Here is a 16,368-nt window from a genome sequence, read left to right on the forward strand (position 1 = left end):
TTGCGGGAGCCGGCAAAGGTTGGTCCAAGCGCTGGTCGCTGTGATGGTCGGTGTCTTCTGTCAGGAATGAGTTGAGCCAGGGCGACCAAATGCAGCTTGAACCAGGATTTATTGCAGGGAAAAGGAGTTGGAAGGGAGGCAGGTGGGGAACGAACGACACAGACGGGAGGAAGACTCACGGCCAGCAAAACAGACAGACTGACCGACATGAAGTCCCCTTGGACAAGATTAAAATTCTGACCGTGAGCCTTCAGACAGACCGAGGGAAAACCAGATGACACGAACAGGAACACTGGGCACGAACAGGAATGGACACAACAGTAGACACCGACAGGGAGAAACACACGGGCAGGGCTTAAATACACAGGGTAACAATAGGAAGCAGGTGACAGACATTATGGTAACGAAAGGGGTGTGGCCGAGCGAAGTGGCACGGGCGTGACAGCTGGTCTCTCAGTATTCAGATAATAAAATCAATAATGTGCTTCTGTCGTGAGTTGATGCCAAGGTGTGTGCATATATCTACCTTAAGAATGTTTACAGTGTGATCTATGGACATTTTCCCACAGTTGACATAAGGGAAATAAGCTAAAGCATATTATGTGTTTGTAAGCTAGTCCCTCCACTCTGACTTTGCAGTGGAAGTGGAGGACTGCTGTCACCATGTCTGACAAACCAGGCGCCGCGGCAACAAATCAGTCTCCACCCAATCCCAGTCGATATAATGAGACCAGACCTGTAGGCAGCTGGAGGCATGCATGTGTGTGCATGCGCGCCTTTCAAGGTTTATATATGTGTGTGTTCCCATCTGCACAAAGAGCTGAAGTAGGGAATACTCGTGAGATTAGAGATTTATTGATTACCCTTTGCAGCCCCCCCCCCCCCCTCCCTTATTTCCCTCTCTTTTCCCCTTTCCATCTTCTATGGGCCTTCTATTCTTTACCAGTTAATTTATAGTGGAATGTGGAAGGATATGTTTTGGGCTCTGCAGGTTCTTAGCGCAAGTGACTTGTCTCCTTGTTAGACATAGTTTCAGGGGCATATTGAGTGCTTAAAATGTGAATATGAAGTCAACAACCACTTAAAGCAAGAGGGGAGGTTTTTCCTTCAGTTTAAATGCTCCATGACACGCTCCTGTTTACACACCATTAAAATGTAAATGCAGATTCTCCACTGGCTGCTGCTGTTCTAGTAATTATGTTCTGATTGGCATAAAAAAGCAAGACATATAAATGATAAAGCAGATTATGGCAGTGTGGTGAAAGTGAATGCCGAGGAAAGCAGGAGGTGAGCACGTAGGTATTGGCTTGACAGTTTCTCCTCAAGTCTGCTGCAGGCTGCTTTTCTTTCTTTTTTTTTACACCATGTGTTTCTCTGGTGATTTCCCACAGAGTCTAACCTGCATTGTATTATGGCTTCTAGCTGTTGTGATGAGCAGCAAGTCTTTAGCACTGCCAACTTTTCAACAGACTGGCACCCATATCTATATCTCACACACACCCACACACACGACTAGAACCTCTGCTACGGTGCAAAACGTCCAAATTTAGATCAGCACCAAATCATCTCTTCACCGATGCCACTGATTTATTCATTCATTCCAATTTGCAACAATCTGCCGACCTGCATTAAAATACATAATGGATTCGAAAATGTACTTTAATGTCACATTTTTTTTTATCATTCTGGAATAGTCTTGATCGCGCATGGCGTGCCATGAAAAACATTACTGTCCAAGATTTACATTAGCAAAGCATTAACATGAGTTTCTCTCTTGTGTAATGGCAATTGTTTAAGTCGTACATAAGGGAATATCTCCAGCTTCTTTGGGAATTGTGTGTTGTGATCTCCATATCCTTCTACAGTATTTGGCTTCGAGGCCAAACACTGTTCTATTATAAGCGAACTGCCATGCCATGGATCTACATTCAAATATCTGGTGGAGGCTAGGGTAGCTATATTTATTAATCCAACTGCACCTTTTTGCTAGATTAAAAGATATTCACGACTATAAAGCATATCTGAGCCTGCTTCTGAGCAGAACACGCACAGTATGTAATTTACATTCATGAATTATCTATGTGCATGAGCCCCATCATAGAATTCAAGGGGAAAAAGTCTATGTACATAATTTAATAGACCATTAATATACATCATACTTTGTATATATTCTCCTTTATTGATGTCAAAGCCCCAACACACATCTGCATTATTATCCAGGCCTGTATTTAGTAATTGCTGCATTCATGTTTTTCAGGCTGAGATTAAATTTGACGGATAAGAAAATTGTAACATCCATGAAATAGTGACCACCTTGAGAGTCAACTACTCGCTGTGCAGTTTGACTTCCTAGGTTAATACTCAATTCACACGGAGGAGGAAATTTAAGGATTATAAAATCATCTTGATCCTTTTGGCTTTTCTTTTGTTTTTAATCCCGCAAAACTCAAACCCTAGCAAAAAAATCTTAGTCACTTTTAAAGTCCGATGGCATTTAAGATTTTTCCGCATTCATTGCAAGGTGTCAAGAAAGTGAATTGGACTGAGATGTAAAAGCTTATTGGAGGTCAGGGGATCATGACAAAAGTCTGACTGCCGTTTTATATTGAAATATTACTCATTGGAGCATTCTGCTGTCATCTCCCAACCCATGAAATCTGTCTGGCGACAAGAAAGGCGACGTAAAGAGACTTTTAATATGTTTCTCTCCAGTAAATGGAGGAACAGTAATTTCCAGAATGAACAGACATTGTTAGAATTTTATTACTGAAAGTAGGTCAAGTGTGTCATTTTCCCCCAGGTGAGGCTTGGCAAACAAATGAACAATAAGTGGCAATGCAGTTGACTGTCTGCTGGCTTTGCAAGCTAGAGATGGATGGTCATGAGGAAGTTAACATGTTTCAGTCACAATCCAGTATTGCTCCCTGAGATGGGGAACCTCAGGCCTGCGGGCCAAGGTTCAGTGAGCGCAAAATATGAGATTAAATGCTACATCATATAGCGTGAGTACGAGTGACAGCATGTTCATGCTGCAAAAATTGCCCATTTCAATTTTTTTACCTATATGTTAGACATATCTTCTTTTTGAACTACACATATCAGACCAAGGCTACTTTCCTTTGCTTACCTTTATGCACTTCTATTATATGTATCCTTCCCTATGAGTTCACCTTGTTGGTAGCCATACTGTGAAGGACAGTTCGGTGTGAGGCTTGCTAGTGAAAGAATTCAGGAAAGAGTATTTCAAAAATTCTCGTTATTGGCACATTTAAAAAAAAAACATCTATTTGATAGTGCAGGGAATATTAAACGTACATAGAGTGTGTGAATTGTGAGGGCTACAGGTAATGCTCACGAGACAGTGACCGTGAGAGAATAACTACATCACAACAAAGTTCATGACAATGCACCTGAATGACTTGATCTTCAGAAGTGATCTCAATGGCGTCTTGACTTTGTTCTCCAGCTGTGAAAATTAATTTCCAGCCCACAATTACACAGTCAATGACAATACTCTGAATCCTGTTTAAAAATGGAGCTTTGACTGGCCATATTTTGTGCTGTTGATCTCTGACCCTCAGAGATATGTGGAGAATGCCAATATGATGGCCTGTTATAATGAGCTGTTGCAGCTGGTGTTTTAGTTAAATAGCACATTTCATATAACTCAATGTGCAGAGCTTGCAACACACAAACAGGTGTGTGCTTTAAAGCCTGCAGTGTGAACAGAGCCCATATGTCATGTTGTCATTTTTACAAATATTTATTTGTCCACTTATGTCAAGGTAAAAGCAGTGTGGCCGGCTTACCGAGGCGATGAAAAAGTCCAATCTCGAGTCTCATTACAGTTTGAAACACACTGAAGTGGATGGGCTAAGGACAAATACGAAGCAGTTAAAGTAGCACTCTATGTCTGAGTGTGGGTGTCCGACTGTCAGCTTCTATTAGACCACAGAATGACAACGTTGCAAGGGCAAGTTCTGTGGTAAACAAATTGATAGCTTACAAGCCAGAAGTTTGCGGAGGAGCGCATTCTTATTCCCGTGGAGCTGCTCACCCACAACAAGCCTGACTGGGAAATTGTTTTACGAATTAGCTGCGAGTAGAGCGTCATCATTATCGCTGATATCTGATGTCTGGCCAAGAAGAAGCACTTCATCCTTTTACTTAAAAGGAACGATAAGCAACGTAGTGATTAGAGACTCTTTTTTTTTTTAACTCTGAAATTTAATAGTAACAATTATATTTTGTGGCGTAGTTGGTCGAATGTGTTAATAACACAAGGAATTGATTTGCAATAGGTAGTGTTACTAGTAATACGACAAGAACAAGAACAACATTAACAACGACAACTAAATCTACATTTAATATGGATACATAAAAGAAGTGAAATTGCAGTTGTGCTGTAATATTGATCAAAAACTGAAGAATGCTGCTATGTAATAATAGCACAACATAGATGTGCAAATAAAAAGTGTTTATGCTACAGGCCAATTGTAGTAGTAACTTTCTTGATTTTGAACTCCCACTTCAGGTCCTGAGAGATTGTACTTTTCAGGAAGCTCAACAGTTGCCACAGGGCATTTAGGAAAGGGGAAGGTGTTGTGAAGGATTTCCCTTGAAGTCCACAACCTGCACCAGCATGGGCCTATCGCCTGTCGATACGCAAACCCGTACCATCGTCAATGAGGCTGAGGAGTGTGTATTCTCATGCACAAATTTCAGGAGCTTAACAGCCGGATATCTTGAGGACCAGTTGTTTGTAGAAAGAAGGAAATGGAGTGGACAGAGGAGACATCCTTGGGGAGGACTCAACAATGAGTTTTGCAAGCTTTGGTTCGAATTTATTGTATTCTTTCTACAACAACTTTCACCTTGTACCTGGTGACACAGCCCTATTCAGAAAAGAAGAATAGCAGGACATCAGGAAAAGTACATTGTCCAGTGAATTGGTTAGTTGGGTCCATGTAACATTGTAAGCACCATATAATGTTCCAGATGTACTCATGGACTTTATTCATTGCCATAATGCCTCAAAGGTTTTTTTTCGGATCAGTACTCAAAGTGACTTTTATTGACTGCCACCATAATCTACATTTCAAGAATAAAATGGGTGATAAAATCACATTTGTGAGAAGACCTCCGCAGCACCTTGATTTTGCTGCAAGAAAGACTCTAGTTATATATTTCTTTTTTTATCTAAGGGTTTAGATCAGAAAGCCTTTTTGTCAGTCGGGGTTGTTGTTCAGGTGGCAGATAAATAATGAGGATGGCTTTAAAAGCCTGCAAGTGGTAGCTTTGATTTGTCTGGCCCTTTGACATCCCTTAAGTGCTTATTGGTACAAATGATGAATGTGCTTTTTTACGTAAAGCAAAAATATATGACACTTTTACATCCCAATCAGGCAGGCAATCACAAATGGTTAAATTCACATTCCTATTCGTATTATTTTTACTATGATTATTGTTATTGAGGAACTACTGCAGCCTCCTGCTGATGAGGAACAAGGGCAGCGGCTTGTCCCAAAAATATTATGCGTGGGCAACAACTGTGTGATATTGGTTATTTGCTGTATTTTTCAAATCACAATAAACATCTTTATGACACTGTGTCAAAAGATTTTTCACAGTACAATATATGCTGCAAACACATGCTATCTTCACATACAAAACATTACAAGAAAAATGCTTAATTTTTTTTAGCCTGACTATGATGTTCCGTCTTACACACGGAACACAAAGAAAAACAAACAAACAGCTGACTCCTTTAAGGGAAAAAAACATGTGCATGGATCCCACTAGTTATAACTACATTCAGCATAAAGGTGAGTTGTACTTTTCATCATTTGTTTTTATTTGCTCATCTTGGTCTGGAAAACCAATTCTTATGTGAAAGCAGTGCGTGCTCTAAATTGTTCTAAAAAATCTGTAATATTATACCTTTCCAAGGCCCTTTGCAGCTGAATACCTACTTAAGAACCTGGATAATCACCCAAAAAGTGTTTTTATGAAAATCACAACACAACCTTGTGAAAGGCCTTAATGCAAAGAAAAAAAAATCAAGGTTACAGTTGCGAAAGACGCTACTGGCCAATATTCATTCCAGAATCTTGTGAAGTTGATTTTTAAAGCAGTGAGCTAATGCGGTATATAACTTGTGTATATATATATATATATATATATATATATATATTCCTTGTTCAAAATTATTTTGTGGGTAATTTTTGGTGCCCTTTCATTTATTTACTTTACATATTAAGCATATTGTCTGTAATCTTTTTAATGATATAACTGTTACACTAATCCATTAAATGTTATGTAATTTGGACGGAAGTATAATTCTTTACACAATTCAACAAGAACATTGTGAGGGAAATGCTTATTTGTGTGTCATAATAAGCCGCTTAAGTGAACACATTTGGATGATGGGTTGTGGCATGGCATCTTGGGCTGACACCACACAGTGATGTGATTGATCTTACATTGAGTGGTTGCTTTCCCATTTAGCTTCATTGTGTTGCTTGAATGAAGCTTTGCTATAATGAAAGGCATTAAGTTGCCTAATTTTCATGTCCAGATGTCTTGCTCTTTGGAAATAGACATCACTTCTCCAAAGATTTTCTCCCAGAAAAGTTCAACCTATCTATTAAGGGTGGTTGTGTCGTGTGCACACAAAAACAAATGGCGTATCAACCAAAATATGAACATCTGGCAAAGGAGATGAAGCATACTATATGGAGAAGGCAAATTTTATACCTGAGACGACTGGAGCCGTTGTTTTACACAGATGCATTTTTTTCTTTCTGGATTAAAATGCTCATTAAACGCTCATTTACTACACTTGTATAATTTTACAGGTACTATTCTGCACAACATTTAAACATTTGGATGCAACTCAAAAGGCTGCATCCACATGAACACCGCAAACCTGTGAACATGTAAATACTGTAGTCAAAGGAAACGGCTGTTTAGATGCTTATTTAGATTGCTTGAAATGAAGGTGAATATGCATTGTTAACGATGCACAATGTATCAGCACGTGACTCCTCTATTCTCCGTAATGTCAATGCCAGTTTATGACCTATTTAACGTATCCTCAATTACATATTCCACCCACCTTTTATTCAAGGAATCATTACAATCGCTAATAAACAAAGAGGAATTTAAACCGCTTGACACTTGAATGCCCAGCATTTACTTTTGGTGCCAGAACAGTGTCAAAAGACACCGACATTCTTAACAACAAAAGAAAAATGAGCTAGTACACAAGCAAAAGCTATGGGAGTCGAATATCTTCTGCTTTGCCTTTCTCTGCATGTGAGTTGCCCTTAAGAGATACCAAAAATAGAGAAATTGATGAGAACTCCATGGGAAATGATACTGTTTTCCTCTCTCATTGTGGTTTGATGGACTGGCAATAGTGTCAAATCTTTCTATAAAAACTCACCCATGAATCAGTGTTCTTTCCATTGTACCGTCATCTCCGTCTGTCCGTCCGCCCGCCCGCCCGCCCGCCCGCCCGTCCGTCCATCAGTCCGTCCGTCCGTCCGTCCGTCCGTCCGTCCATCCATCCATCCATCCATCCATCCATCCATCCATCCATCCATCCATCCATCCATTTTCTGAACCGCTCATGATGTATGTAATAATTACTCTGTAACCTTTATGTACTTTTAGTACAGTCTTTGTGAATGCAAAAAAAAGGTGATACATTTGATATGGAACATTTTTTTTACTTGAATAAAAATGCGCTGCACGTTTGCGGAATATGAGTACCACCCATGTTATTATACCTTCTCTGATGAGCACATGACCTCGAAATGTTCACCGTCATCTCGTCCCATCAATCCCTTTCATCCTTCACCCATCACTCGGTAGCCAATCTTCATTAGACAACACACTCTGTGCTGTAATAAGCCTTTGTTGTGAGTCACACTAACCCCAAGACCCTTAATTTGCTGTCTGATGAAATCTCCAAACTTTGGCGGATTGTGAGTAAAATCAACCACAGCGGCTACTTTAATTTTCACCTTGCCCTTCTTCCAGTGAAAGAACTCATTAAAAAACAACATGTATTAAAACTATGAATAAAAGAAATAGTGGGAAATAGTAATCATGTCTTCAGTTCCGTAAATCTTACAGCCTTCTAAATCTTACAATCCGTAAATGATGCACATCAAAAACACACAGCTCCCCCCCCAAGATCTTCTGTGTTCCTTACAAAATGGTGTGCCTAATAAAAATATATAGAGGTTAGAAAGATAATCAGCTCCAAGAAGTGATTTGCTCTCTGAGCAGCTGGAGTGTCCACATACTGCTTTTAAATTTTAAAACCAATTTGCTCGTTAGTTACATTTTTGATGGGAAACTCATTCATGTTTAATCTGAAATTAAAACCCTGTCGGGAAAGTCGGAAGGGTCCAAAGCATGTTTGAATGTAAACGTGAGAAAAACAAAAGTCAAGTAAACGTCACTATTATATTATAAAGAATGCTCTTGCTCAGCTGATTCAACTTCTTCTGCTTGTTAGTAGTAGCACAACAAGCTCCCAAAACATCCAAGACATTTGTTAAAGCAATGAGGGCTAATGATCGCATAGAAAAGGGGATGTTGAAACCGTTCAAATATACCACTCCGTGAACTGAAATTCATTAAAACCAATGGGGCCATTTTACTGGAAGTTTTACCATAAGTTCCTCCCACATTCGTCCCCACAGGACAGGAATAAAGTGGATATACGTATATGTGTATATAATATAAACTAACATTATGTTTATCCTTGAGTCTTCAAAACCATTGTGATGGAACAATGCCTTGTAATGAAGAGAATATTCTCTCTGCCATTGCCATGATTTCTTACAATCGTGATGGATTAAATAAAGAAATAAAATAACTTTATTTACTTTTACATTCATACACACAACTAGAACATGCGCCAAGCACTGTGAGAGTTCTGTGCCTTTCTTAAGAGCCCCTCCATAGTGAATGTTGACCTAATGTCCACACTTTGGATTTTAATGGGTCTCCTGCTGCAACTGGATGGCAATCAATGCAGGGTGTCCCCGACCTGTCACACAAAGTCAGCGAGTATATGCTCCAGCTCCCTTATAACCCTAATGAGTATAACGCTACAGAAATTTGAAGGATGGATGGATAGATGGGTCATCTTCTGAGCTACTTATCTTATCTGGGTCTGACAGGTGAAGGTCAACGTCAGACGTTAGGTCTGTTACCTTCAAGTTGCAAACTCAACGACTTGTCTAATCATGCATATCAAGTCAAAGTCAAGTCTTTCAGAATCGTTTGCCAAGTAAGTCGAAAGTCGTAAAATCAGCAACTCGAGTTGGTATGAGTTCAAGTCATATGATTCGAGTCCCTCAACTGCTCTGGTAAGATGTCGGTCAAGACTGATCTGTGCGAGGCAGCAGCATGCTACCACTGGTAGTAGAGAGTGATGAAAATTATTTTAAAAAAATGCAAGAGAGGTACTAGAATACATCAACAAATATAATAAATACAATTGCACCTCAAAGTTTTTGGGCCACTGTTTTTTCCATATGATTGAGCAATATATTTGAACGACCGCAATACATTTGAATGACAAAGGAATTCTGAGTCTAATATGCTAAGCTGACTGTTAACTTATTTGGTAACTATAATTGGGTTGTAAAAGTCTTTTTTTTTTGTGGTGAAAGACTGAAGTGAAGTGCAAGTGATGTTTTATTCTAATATTTTGACTTTTCATGAAGGTCATCACAGACAATGCACCTTGTTAACCTGTCACTGTTATTTTTTTTTTTTTCAAGTCACCAGCTGTGAACTTTTCTCTTTGTTGCTCTGCTGACAGTGTCATGTCTCTTGTGGTCCCTGTACAGCTGGGCGGATGTGGCATACTGGGGGTTGGCGTTTGGCTCTCAGTGACCCAGGGCAACTTTGCCACCCTGTCGGCATCTCTTCCCTCCTTGTCGGCAGCCAACCTTCTCATCGCGCTGGGAACCATCATTATGGTGATTGGTTGCCTTGGCTGTGTGGGGGCCGTCAAAGAAAGCCGTCCTCTTCTGCTTGCAGTAAGTTATTTGTCCTCACGGCACCTGCTGCACAGTTGACACATTGGTACGCTTTGCAAAGAGAATGGCGATTCAATGGATCATAACACTCATGACGTGTTTTAAAAGGTCTCACATTTAGTCTAAAGTGGCCGCTCTCTGGGTGACAGCATGCTTGTCAGAAAAATGACCTTGTGCTTGGATAAATGTACACATCCATTTTAAAAGTCTGGTCTGTCATAAAATGCAAATTCCTATCCTAGAACTACTAATAGCAGGCCAATGTTAACTAAAGTTCCAAATGCTGTTTTAGCACCATTTAATATAAATGTAAAGACTCTTATTCTGTTTATGATCATCTTTACGCTGTAGCGTATTTCAGCCAGGTTTGGGCAAGAGGCAGAGTTGAAACGGGTCCTTGCGAGTTTGTAAAACTGAAAACCATTTCTTCAAAGTACTTTAATTTACCTCACTAATGCTGTCTTGGCAGCCCCCTTGCAGGAGCGGGTTTGCCAAGTCCATGTGGCAATGTGTGACCCGATGGTCCCAACTGGATTTAACAAGATGTGTTTCACAGAGTTCCATACATAAAAAAGATACGCAAGAGAGCAATCTCAACAATACAATGGCCTCATGTCCATTTAATCATCCGTGCCAAAGAGGCAGCATGTAACACTGCCTTTTCTAAGACTGGAGAAACTGGAACACTATCATATACTCTTATCCAGAGCATTCCAATCATGAGTGATGAGTATTCTGTCCATGGGAAGGACTGTTTTCATCTACCAGGAATTGTGTACCGCTCTTTGCGACATGTTATTATCATGCTTCAACGTGAGGTGATTGTGAATAAAAGGCACACCATTGAGTCTTAGCATCTGCATGTCCAGCATCTTCATCTCCAAAGATCAAATCTCAGGAAAGCTCAATTGCATGCCCGTTTCCCTTATTAAGGTCTTGAAATGTGTGAGCACTTGCTTACATTTGATTTCTTATGACAGTCTGGAGAGATCTTTCTTTTAAGAATCAATTTTGTCACTGTGTATAGGTCAGATGGCAGATGGCTGACATTATGTATTGTGTGGTTGAGTGGTTTGCTGATATGACCAACTGCTCCAGGGTGGCGGTTAGGTGATAGTATGGGCCGCCATTTGTAATGGACATTGAGCACAGGGGCATTTTATTGATGGCATTTCAAATGTGCAGAGATACGGTGATGAGATTCAGGGGCCCATCACTGTGGCATTCATCCACAACTATCAGTTTATGTAGCAGCATGCTCATATATAAATCTGGACACAATTCCTAGAAGCTGAAACCATTCCAGTCATTGCATGGCCAGCAGACTGAGCAGACATGTCCCCCGCTGAGCATGTTTGTGATGCTTTGGATGGGCCAGTATGAATGTTCCAGTTCCTGGCAACATTCTGCAACTTTGCACATCTATTGATGAGGATTGGACTAACATTCCTCAGGTTGCTATCAACAATCTAATCAATCCTTTGCATGAGAGTGTTTTCAGACACAGTACACGGTGGGAACTTTTGACCGCAAGAACAGACACGGACAAGACAAAAATAGGAAGTGTCGATCTTTTTCAAGGATTTTAATGTAAATCAGCAGTCTGAATGTACAATTTCATTTCAAGTCATTGGCTTGCCTCCATTTTAGTCAACCTTGCAAAGTGATTGAATTCCGCTAATGCAGTGCAACGGTAAACAGCTTTAATGTGCAACGAAACAACGGATGACTTAATCAAGCTGATGTTAAGGGTTCAGATTTGTATTCAAAATACAGTGAGTCTGCTACCCTCCAGGTAACAAACTGATGAAAAAAAATCTAATTACCAACCCAGTGAACAGGTCAGTGATAAATGTGTTCTCATGAGAAAATAGTAAGAGATGAGACAGAAATCAAGGCTCGGGCTACAGAAATCCCCACGGCAACAGAAATGACAAATTGCTCATTTCAAAGCATCCACCAAATATGGGAAGTCTTGCCGCAACATTAACTACATTAAACTGCCATGTTTTTTTTGGTCTCATTGATAAAATTGCGAAACCTTGTTAGTAGGGTGACCAGGTGTAATATTTTTTTAACCTAAAGAGCCACAAGGATTTTATCACCTCAGTCTGAATGCCTGTGAATATTTTTGTTGATTGGGGTCTTTATATTCTCAGAGAATTAAACTGGACTGTTTGGATTATTTTAGAGGATTTTTCACCTTTCAGTAGGCTACATAGGAAGGAGAGCCCTAACTTGACTGATGGTATGGAAGCACACAAGTCAGCCAATAGTGGCTTCACTTGTAAATATTGGTGAGTGGCCTCTGCCAGCCAACATCGTTTGGTTGGAATTGCCCTTGTTAGAAATCTGGCAGGGTCACCCATGGCAAAAGGGTCCTAGGTGAGGAGCCAGACAAAGCACGGCTCACAAAACCCCTTATGATGAGTAATACAAATGGACTTGGTCGACCCAGGACACGATGGAAAGACTAAGTCTTTTGGCTGGCCTGGGAACGCCTTGGGATTCCCCGGGATGAGCTGGACAAAGTGAGTGGAGAGCGGGAAGTCTGGGCGTCCCTCCTAAAGCTGGTGCCCTCGCGACCCGACCCTGGATAAGCAGAAGAGGATGGATGGATGGATGGATGGATGGATGGATGGATGGATGGATGGATGGATGGATGGATGGATGGATGGATGGATGGATGGATGGATGGATGGATGGATGGATGGATGGATGGATGGATGGATGTCTTTCAAATGTCACCGCTTCCTAATGTCCACTTTTGGAAAACCAAAATATGGCCACTCTGTTTTGTTATTCATTTTGGTATCCAAAGACTCCAGTGAAGGGTTTGGAAAGGACACAAAGCATATCCTGTTCATACAGGAACTTCTCAGCTTGATTGAACAACTATTGCTGACGTGTTCGACAGTGATTGTGCATGCTCCATTAGCAAAAAAAAAAAAAAAATCAATGTCAGCATTTATTGAAGACACTTTGTTTTCTATAGTTTAGCCACCTTAATAGAATGCTTCACATTGTGTGTTTTTCTTGTCATCCAGTGGAACAAATAATAGGAGTCACATCTCTGTGAATGTGTGGAAAATGAAACACCTCATGCAAAGAAGAACAAACCTAAAATCCATGTTCAATATATAGTTGTTCTGTAGGGCTGAGTAGGTGTGGAGGAGGCAGAGAATGATTGATAAAAAATGGGACAGCAGGAATAAACAATTATAAACAGTATGGGATTAAGATTGATTGTGATTCATGACATTTGCTCTACCAGTGGCCAGAGCAATTTCTCTGATGTCAATATAATGAGAGCAAACAAGTTATGAGTTGGCTTTAATGAGTGGCAGAGCACTTCTCGGGAAAGACACTTCGCTTCTCGTTCACCATACATATTAGGATAATTAGCATTGAGATGGTTGATGAGGGACACCCACTTTCGATGCGACAAATGCTTGTTGGCTTTGGTGGTTGGATGGTAGCTAATTTAAAGCTTTCAACATTAGCGTTGTTGCTCTACAGTTTAGTAAATCAGCATTTTAGTTGTGCAGCTCAAAAAATAAAATAATTGATTATTAATAGCAGTAATAAATTCAAACTCACAAATCTGCTGAAGGTCACTGTGTCGACTTAAAAGTAATTGCTCAATAGTGTAAGGTCCTAATCAAGTAGTGATTATGTTCAGACTCATTTCAATGATGAAAAGAAAATTTGTTTATACACATTTTAAGCAGTTCTGCAATATAAATCAAAGTAAAACATTGGAATGGTATTATTGCCTTTTAGAATCGCAACGCTTGTCTCTTTTCAACCAGTGGCCTGGTTTTCCCTCCCGGTTTTTAAGAATCAATCATTAATTCTGTCGTAGGCTACAAAGTGGTGCTCCGATCGAACAGCCACTATTTGTGATGGAACAATTTCCGTGTTCGGCATATGTTGATCAATGCCTTTCATTGCGATCACAAAAAACAATCACCTGCAGCCAACTACAGACCAGCCTGTGTGCAATGGAGCTCAGCACGTTACGGACCAAACCAGTAACTGAATCAAGTTTGTGCATTTTCTGCAGTCAATTTGAAACTTTGTCCTGTTTTTGTATACAGTAATGAAGGGATGGAAGTTTGGAAGTTTTTTTTTTCAGATTCATCAATTAAAGCATAAGTAATTCACAGATTACTCGATTAATACAACGGTAATTCATGAGCAGCTCTAAAATTGAAAAATGTGTGGCGATCAGTAGTTCCTGGTTTATAGTGACATGTTTTGCTAAAAAGTTAATCAGATTTGTCCTTGGGTTCAAACTAAAGCAAAACCCTTTTTTTTCAAATCTGTTGACGAGGTATATTTAGCTATGACATTGTTGCATAAAACGTGACCTAAATGAATCTTATTTCCCATGAGGCATACAAAAGCTCGAGAAAATCGGTGGAACAGTGGACCACTGGTTAGCACGCCGCCTCACAGTTCGGAGGGTGCGGGTCCAATTCCACTGTTAAGTTTGCATGTTCTGCAAACGGTGCCCGCGTGGGTTTTCTCCGGGCACCCCGGTTTCCTCCCACATCCCAAAAACCGATTGAGCACTCCAAATTGCCCATAGGGGTAGGTGCGAGTGCGGATAGTTGTTCGTCTTTGTGTGCTCTGCGATTGGCTGGCAACCAGTACAAGGTGTCCCCCGCCTACTGCCCTATGACAGCTGGGATAGGCTCCAGCATGCCGCGACCCCCGTGGGGACAAGCAGTACAGATAATGGATGGATGGATTTTGTTTTGCATGGGGATACGTTATGACCCCCTCTACTCTAATCTACGGTATTTATATACATCCATATCCATCCGTCCGCCCGCCCGTCCGTCCGTCTGTCCGTCCGTCCGTCCGTCCGTCCGTCCGTCCATCCATCCATCCATCCATCCATCCATCCATCCATCCATCCATCCATCCATCCATCCATTTTTTATCTGCTGTTTAGGTTTGCAGGGAATTGCAGCATTAACACTGACATTCACTCTGTCACTGAGTAGGAACTGATTGCAAGTCAAGCAGTCAATAATGCATCTAATCTAACGAGATCCAATACCAATTTAAAATATATCAGTTTTCATCATAAAAAATATTTATTTGGGTGTAGTTTATCATCGCTCTGAATCATCATGCCTCACTAATACACATTTTTTAACCACAGCTCTCCCTGTGATGCAACGCAGTTTGGACACCACTACAAACTATTATCATAATAGACATACTGTTCAATGAATACCTTAATGTTAAATGTTACTCAAAATTGAGGGCTGTTATTTTTGCAAAGGTGGAACTTTTGATGCAGCCCTTGTATTAGATCTCATTCAACTGCAGATTTTCATAATATTATAGGTGAATGGATTTATTTCCCTAGGGGATATAGTAACCAACAGGAATTCAATTTTATATATGTGATATGAAGGAATGTTTTCACACCACTAAATTCCAACTGTCAATATGAAAGCCAGTTAAAAGGGGCATGGAAGAGCTGCAGCGTGTCTTTGATGGAATTTGGTCCTACTCCATCAATCTAAAGGAATGCACACTGTATTGGATGACACTTGAAACAAGGAGGCAAGGAACCTCGACTGTCTGTCAGACTTCATCTGGGACCTTCCATATGGTTGCTGTTCGCTATCAAGCCAGCCAGCTGTCAGCTTGTTGCCAACTCTAGCTACTCCTTCGTGCCTTAGAAGGAAGAAGAGCGTTTAGGGTGGTATCTTCCGGCATTACAAAAAGAACACAAACATACATGGATAGGTGTGAATAGGTGATTTCTTTTTCAGCAAATACTTATCATTAGATTCTACAAAATATGTTTGTTAGCAAGTAAGTTTGTAATAGGTTATTTGTGAATTAACAGAGGGTTCACTGCACTTAATTTATCTGTATATGGAATCTTGGAGTATCTTTTCGTATACCTCATAGTATAGCCCAAGAAGAGTTGGCCTGAGTTTTCGATATTGTATAAATTGGGTTATTATAATCATTGTATCATTATACATCGCTGTCGATGAGATTATGCTTCATGCTAATCTATATATTTTGGAGACCTGACTTGACTAAGGACGGTTGATATAAAATGGCTTTAGATGCACAAAATTGATGTTCTAATTTTCTAAGTTTGTAGAATCAGTTTTAATGTCTGCTTCTAATTTTCTTCATTATTTCCTTATTTTATTGCATACTGTACCTAATCACATAGCAATTTATTGAATAGAGACAATCTGCTGTTTTAAAGTCATTAAAAAATAATGCAGACAAAGTTGTTTGTTTGGCCCTCGGCAAG

At 40.1% G+C, this 16,368-nt stretch overlaps 1 protein-coding gene across 4 annotated transcripts in view; it reads left to right on the top strand.

Moving 5' to 3' along the window:
* The window catches only part of tspan4a (tetraspanin 4a), an 86,623-nt gene that overhangs the window by 41,279 nt on the left and 28,976 nt on the right, over window positions 1–16,368 (top strand). For 3 of the 4 annotated variants that reach the window (XM_049718138.1, XM_049718136.2, XM_049718140.2), the window contains one exon: window positions 9,876–10,067. The exons of the other annotated variant lie outside the window; for it this stretch is intronic. In XM_049718138.1, the coding sequence (XP_049574095.1) occupies window positions 9,876–10,067 (192 nt within the window). The remainder of the gene's footprint in view (window positions 1–9,875; window positions 10,068–16,368) is intronic. 4 annotated transcript variants of the gene reach the window in all.

Source organism: Syngnathus scovelli, chromosome 4, assembly GCF_024217435.2.
Source record: "Syngnathus scovelli strain Florida chromosome 4, RoL_Ssco_1.2, whole genome shotgun sequence".
Classification (NCBI taxonomy): domain Eukaryota; kingdom Metazoa; phylum Chordata; class Actinopteri; order Syngnathiformes; family Syngnathidae; genus Syngnathus; species Syngnathus scovelli.